The 7,153-nt window shown below is 37.6% G+C and overlaps 1 protein-coding gene across 2 annotated transcripts; it reads right to left on the bottom strand.

Annotated features, from left to right (window-relative positions):
• On the bottom strand, positions 1-1,202 carry etfbkmt (electron transfer flavoprotein subunit beta lysine methyltransferase). 2 transcript variants are annotated; one of them, XM_077568692.1, is made up of 4 exons: positions 1,096-1,202; positions 747-837; positions 536-666; positions 1-376 (listed from the first exon to the last, which is right to left on the bottom strand). In XM_077568692.1, exons 1-4 carry the CDS (start codon positions 1,109-1,111, stop codon positions 18-20), a joined length of 597 nt encoding a protein of 198 aa, XP_077424818.1. In that variant the 5' UTR covers positions 1,112-1,202; the 3' UTR covers positions 1-17. The 2 variants fall into 2 exon arrangements, with proteins under 2 accessions (XP_077424818.1, XP_077424817.1); XM_077568691.1 differs by having other exon boundaries at positions 747-1,161.
• Positions 1,203-7,153: the final 5,951 nt, after the last annotated feature.

The raw sequence follows: 7,153 nt of genomic DNA, 5'->3' as shown, positions 1-7,153 counted from the left end.
TGCATCTTAATACAAGTTTATTTTAAGGTTAGTTGCTGATCATAGCACCAAACACTGCTGCAAGTTAGACCATAGTTCTCTTCTCGGACAGACTTGGGCAGCTCAAATTCGGCCAACTTCTGCAGAAGCCTTTGAAAGCCATGCTCCTCAAAGTGGGCTCTGCCAGGATCTCCAATTAGAACTTGGCTGTTGTGGGCTTTTATGCAGTGTTGCAACCAAGCATGAAGGCTGCAGGCGAGGGTCTCATCGTAGAACATGTCGCCAAGAAGAATCAGGTCAAAGTTGCCAGGATCTGAACCAATCATGTTATCTGTCACACAAACTGGGGACTCCAGACCGTTGAGCTTGAAATTCATGCAGGTTGCAAGTGTGGCAACTGTGATAGAAAGAAACATATTTAGAAGTGACATTCATTTGCATCTGACTTCATGTAGAATCTGATATCCAACTGTCATCCACTTCTCAATGTTTGTGTTGATTTATTGTATACACAAAATAATTAGGACTGAAAAGAAATGTTATTGACAGTGCTCACCTGAGTCAATGTCATTAGCGACTACTTGATCGGCACCACACAGTTTTGCAGCGATGGCCGAAGCTCCACAGCCACTTCCTAGATCCAATACGGATTTCCCCAAACTTACTCCAGGATTATCCAGGAGATACCTGCAGGTATGAAGTTTCAGCAAACAACAATTAAAAAAAAAAAAAAAAAATCACATTATTAAATACAATAAAATGCTTACCTTGAGAGTGCTTGCCCTCCTGGCCAGTATATGGCCCAGTATGGGTCATCAAAAGGCCAAAGTTCTGGTCTTTCAAACCAAAACCTACAGTCTGGGGTGAAAAGTCTGAGTTTGATCTCTGGTGTCAGGTTATGATCTTCAACAATCTTTGTGTTTTCATAAATGAACCTCCTAATAGATTCCTCATCCAGGCATTCAGTAGAGAAATACCTGCGTCTAATTGATTTTAAATAAGACAACCTGAACGTGCTTACAACTTTTAACATGACGCCCCGCCCTCTCGGTGCAATACATAATAGCCGTGCCTCATTTAATAGTGTCATTGAAAAGCTATAGTAAGATGACTTACACTCATAATAACGCATTTAGTAACGCATCAACATTAGAACCTCTGCTTGCCGGAGATAGACGTATGTTCCGTCGTCGTGTAGAAACGGGCACAAACTAAAGTTCCGCTTGATTGGTTTCCCAGAAAGAATGCAGTACTGTACTGTATTATCCAAGTGGGATATGGCTATCAGACTGTCGAATTAAACTACAATGTGCTTTGTTATGCGCTGACAACCTAAATGGAGATTATTACAAAAGCGTGTATAATTTAGAATTTATTTCTCCCAAAAACGTATTTTAATTGTCTTCATAATTATGATTACTTAATGACACTGATTCTTCGACATTCGTTAAACTTAGCTGAAGTACTGTACTCTAAAATATAGTCCATATTTATAAACAAATAGGTGCAAAATGCTTGAGCCGCTATGTTTATGCATCATTATTGCTTTATGTTACACCGACACCTGCTGGTCATTTGAGGACTTTAAAAAACAACCGCAGCTGTGGTAATGTCCCGTATGCAATCACAAACGTGAAAATAAATAAATAAATGAATATTTTTCACATTGAAACATACAAGAACTCCCATTCCCCGAGCATTCCTCGAACCACAGTGAGCAACTAGCATCATCAGAAATGCACACAGCGGCCAACCCACTATCACATGTTCGCACAGGTGCAAAACCTGAGATAATACATACTACATTGTACACATGATGTAGGTATGTTACCCCCAAAAAAGTCAAAACACATGTATAAAATACATGATAAAAAGAGCATAATATTATTAAATTGAATTTTATAACATGAATAAAAATAGCACTAGATAAAATGAGTTTTTTTCGGACCGAAACAATTGCATACATATGTTTTTTTTGGTATGTAGTCCTGCCTGCACCAACATGGAGTTTAATACTAACTCAGCACTATGCAGTGGACTCCTCATAGCTAGGAGAGAATTCATGAAAATTATGCACTTATGGACAAGTTTTTGATTTTTGACAGTGTGTCTAAAGTTTTCAAAAATCCACGGATGCAAGTTGGGGTGGCCCCCTAGTGGCTGGTATGCAAACAATCCAAAATGCGCCCCAACGAAAAGAGAAAAGATTATTTCTCAGCTTCCTCTAGTCTTAACTAGTTGTAGAATAACACTTTTTCTTCTTGATTTGATTAAAATAATCAAATTTTGACACTATTGCCCTGTTCAAATGTTTATGTTACATCTAACATCATAATTATCTTTAGCTAAAATAAACTGTCAATGTCTCTGAAAATGTCACAATGAAATATTACTCAGGGCCTTTTTAACATCAAAGGTATCCTTTTTTTTGTTGAATGGACGGGTCACTACCACTATAGTGTCAAAAATCACGTGGTGACCAAAAGGACCATTGCTGAGGATCTATATAAACACAAGTTAAGATCTAAGCTGCAGTGAAAAGTTACATTTCACCAATATTAATCAATATTCAATTTGAGTGACATAACTCAATGAACATACATATTTAAACATTACATGTTTATTTAAAGGTCAAGTCAAACATTATCAAAAGTTAACCGTCTTCCCCGAACCCAATTCTTTTTTTCTCTTTTTTTTCTTCTTCTGGAGAGCTCAGTATTGTTCATTCGATTTGACATGCCATCATTGCTCTCCTTTTATATATATATATATATATATATATATATATATATATATATATTTTTTTTTGTATGTGGGTGAGTATGTGTATGTGTATGTGTATGTGCGTGCGTGCGTGCGTGCGTGCGTGCGTGCGAGTGTGTGTGTATTCATTAGTTCACCTAAAACCCTGAACCCAATTCTTTCCTCTAGACCAGGGGTAGGTACACTTGGTCCTCGAGGGCCAGAGTCCTTCAGGTTTTGGATGTTTCCCTTCTCTAACACAGCTGATTCATGATCAGCTCATCAGCAAGTTCCGCATAAGCCTGATAACGATCCTGTTGATTGAAATCAGCTGCGTTGCAGCAGGGAAACATCCAAAACCTGCAGGACTTCGGCCCTCGAGGGCAGAGTTTGCCCATCACTGCTCTAGACCCTTTTTTTTCTGGGGGTCTTTTCTGAAATAATTTCAATCTTCATTATTAGCACAGCCTCCCTCACACATGCACAATGTTGTACAGCAGTGGCACTTAAAGTTGCCCTTACAGGCAACCATACAGGTTATGGGTCTCATGAAACACTGCAAAAACTAAAATCTTAAGTAAGATATAATTTTTTAAATTTAACCTAAATTTGCTTATTTTGATTTGACAAGTTATTTTTTACTTAAAAATAAATTGTCAGGCAAGATCATTGTGCTTATTTTAAGACTTATTTAAGACAACTTATTACTTAATTATCTTATTTGATCAAGCAGTCTTGGCATTGAGTGTTAACAGGCAGTTTGAAGTACCCTGAAGATTAAAACAAGCATTTCCCACATTTTAAGATGACAACTAACCAACATCAAAGACCCTGGACTGGGGTTTCATGAGTTTTTTTATTTAAAAATTTTGAATAATCTAGTAATAAGATAAATGGGGAAAAATACAAGTAGCAAAATAGACGAGTGCAATACGGTTTATTTCGTTATATTTACTAAGCTCATTTTTCCTTCTTTTACTACCAGCTCAGTGGTCTAGTGGTAGAGTGCCTACCTTCAGACAGGTTGTGGGTTCAATTTCTGGGTAGTTCATGACAAAGAAAATGGGACCTCTTTACCCCCTGCTTGACACTCATGCTGTTATCCATGTGTTAAAAGCTCATGTATTTTAAGAAAATAGTTGTATTTATTGCAGCTTGAAAAAAGTCGACATTACTTGTTTTTAGTCTGAAAATAGTATTTTCAAGACCGCAGTGGTTGATATGGGACTAGTATTATTTTCTTTATTATTTTCTTTATTATTTTCTTTATTATTTTCTTTATTATTTTCTTTATTATTTTCTGGTCACCCTCATCTGGTCTTGGTGAATAGATAACCAATAACTGAGTTTTGGGTGGCGCTTATGTCTCTAGCAAGACAGAGAGCAGTTATCATTTTTCTTTTTCTTTTTTTTAAGGTATGTACACCAAAATGGAGTAGGTTGCGGAGTAAATTTTTCTGCGAGACGATTGTGTGTTGACCTCAGCTATATTTTTGGTCAGAATAAAAAAATAAAAACACATCTAGATACTAAACGCAACACAGTCTTTTTCCATCGCCAACCAGCTTGTCGGGTTGCTGATCTGTCTGTGTGTGTGTCTGTGTGTGTGTCTGTGTGTGTGTCTGTCTATCTCTAAAATATGTGAAATCTTACTATGATTATGACCATGAAGTCAATACCAGATTCTGTAGTGGGTTTTGCAGTTTATCTGTGTCTGTCATGGTTTGCATGACAGACACATTCATATACACATATTCACGCTTCTTGGCTAATCAACAAAATATTATAGTGTGCCACTATTGATCTTTTGAAAAAGGCTTTATGCTACGGTGAAAATGGACAAATGCTCCTGGATTATATGCAAGACTGACGATGAATGTCACACTGATTTATTGGATGCAATCAGCATGTTATTGTACTCTTATTCATTGCAGCTTGTGTTGATGAAGCGTGTTGGGTTGAATACATAGTATTATTTAACTGAGATATGTTGGTGCACTTTGAAAGTGAAAACATGATCGTTGACCTTTTCTGTTGATAAAAAAATCATAAAAACTGTTTTAAAATGTATGCCAACATGTGTGGCTTTACTACAAACTCACACTTCAACCCCAATTGTTTTGCTTTTTTTTTGCTTTGTTCTAATGATGCAAAAATGGTGGCCTGGTGGATACCTGGTTAGCAAATCTGTTTCACAGTCTGGAGGTCGGGTTCAAATGCGGGCTTTGGGTCTCTGGGTACCCCTTCTTCCTTCCACGTTAAAAAAAACATTTATGTTAGGTGATTTGAAAAGTAAAAACTGAATATGAGCATGAATGGCTGTTAACGGATGGGTGGATGATGCAAAGATGTTGGTTGATAATCATGTGATGATAACCAAAGAACATATATTATGACTGTTCCACTGCCGTTGTTTGATGTAGTAGGCGACATTAAAAAATCCTGTTGTTATTACAATTTGATGACAAAACAATTCTTTGTGTGAAATATGGAAAATACAGCAAAGGACTTACTTTGCAAGCACTGCTGTAAATCTTTGTGATTAAGTTTTCACAAATGCATTCATGTGTGTCTTGATTTTGCACCGGCAATAATACATTCACACACTCAGGCGCACGAGGCCTCCTTTTTTCTTTTTTTTCTTTTTTATATCCCATTACAGAGTTCCAGAGATGAGTAGTGATTCAGAGCTGGCCCAAAATATGATTTGTCCCAATAAGCCAATAAATGTTCCTCCATCAGTTTAGTGTTGAAATCCATTAGTGTCACACTCTCCTCAAGAGGACAGCAAGAAAATGACAAACACAGTCTGGAAAGACACTCATTGATCCAGGGATGTGAGAAATAAGCTCCTGCACTAAATGTCATTGACTGAATCTTAAAAGACTAATCCAATTCAAAGTTGCTGCTCGAAAAGTTCAGGATATATGAATCATTTATGTTTTCATTATTAATAACTATTACTTGCTTGAGCGAAAAGGTGATACAGTGGGGGTCAAATAAGGAGCAGGAGGTGTCAACAGGGAGGTGTTCTCAGTGTGTATGTGTGGGAGGGGGGATATTTGACGGGAGAAGTTAAAATATACAGAGAGGGGTGGGGGCATTCATTTAGCAAAATATCCTCTGCACGATTCCAGAAATGGAATTTTTAAGAATTTAGCACCTCCAGAGGGAGTGCCGAGGCCTCATCAGAATGCAGTGGTGGGCTGTGCATTTCACATCTGCGACTTCAACGGGGACTTCTAACCACACATTATCCACCTCTTAACACCATCACTACCATGACACAATTGTAGAAACTCATCAATACTATACAAAAATGCAACACATATATAATTTGGAGCAGTTAAAAATCTGGAAGCAAAAGGCTGCGAAAGCAATCCCGATGCCCGTGCGGGATCTGAGGACGCATCTCACCAATGTCTCGTTTCACCGACAGAGGGGGTCTGCTAAGGGGCCTAAAGTGCCTGCACTGAAGCAGATGAAATAGTTGACATTAATTAAATCTACCACATGTTTGCAAGCTTTTCATATCCCAACTGCACATCCCGCAGCACAACAGACGCGACAAACTAGCCACTGTTCGGAAATGAAATCACTCATCACTTCAACATGAGAGTGTAACAGCTTTTGTCCTTATTCAAGCTATGTCTTACACATTGTGTGCATTGCATCGGACCCAGGACCCAAATACATTGTGACCTCAAAATGTACATGGCTTTGTTGACATTATAGAGACTAGCCTGTAGCATAAGTCGTCCTTTTTGTTGTTGTTGTTTTTGTTGTATTGTGTGAACATTTTTAAGAATACATAATCTTCCAATTCTCAACCAATTTTAATTTTTGTTGTTAGATATGACGAGATGACACGAACAACTATTTTGCGTTTAAAAAACAACAACACATAAAATGAATACATTTAAAAATTCAGCCCGAGTCACAGTCAAGTGAATAAGGTTTGTAATAAGCCAATCAGTTTGTAAATCCGTCAAGATTTCAGGGAGTATTTAAGTGAGTCAATCATCCAACTTGCCACCGACTACAGCTCAGCTAACCAGAGCAGTCCCGTCATAGGATAGCTGACCAATGTACAGGTTTTCGAGTACGTCATGAGACATCTAGTATTTATATCTATGGGTCCAGACATGATTAATAAGCTAGTGTTTCTCTCGCAGGATCTTGGCACTCGAGTGACACTCGCTCACACACTGTTTCTCCTCCCACCAGTTGCAGCATAATATATTTATTTATTGTCAAAGCAGCGCTGCAGCAAAATATTAAAAATTCTACTCTATGGCTTACTTTGTTAATGTTGATGACTGACTGAGTTCTAATTGATTAAACTGCAAGTCCACAATACATCCTTTATTTTTATTTTTTTCCTCCAATAATATTTCTTGGAGTCAATACACCATATACTATATAAAAAAAT

Source organism: Vanacampus margaritifer, chromosome 6 (assembly GCF_051991255.1).
Source record: "Vanacampus margaritifer isolate UIUO_Vmar chromosome 6, RoL_Vmar_1.0, whole genome shotgun sequence".
Classification (NCBI taxonomy): domain Eukaryota; kingdom Metazoa; phylum Chordata; class Actinopteri; order Syngnathiformes; family Syngnathidae; genus Vanacampus; species Vanacampus margaritifer.
This window is presented reverse-complemented; position numbering and strand designations above follow the sequence as displayed.

Coding starts and splice junctions, on each gene's coding strand:
- etfbkmt (XM_077568691.1), bottom strand. CDS start 1,111: ATGCGTTATTATGAGTGTAAGTCATCTTACTATAGCTTTTCAATGACA. Junction 667..746: donor GGAGGGCAAGCACTCTCAAG/GTAAGCATTTTA, acceptor TCATACCTGCAG/GTATCTCCTGGATAATCCTG. Junction 377..535: donor CGCTAATGACATTGACTCAG/GTGAGCACTGTC, acceptor TTTCTATCACAG/TTGCCACACTTGCAACCTGC.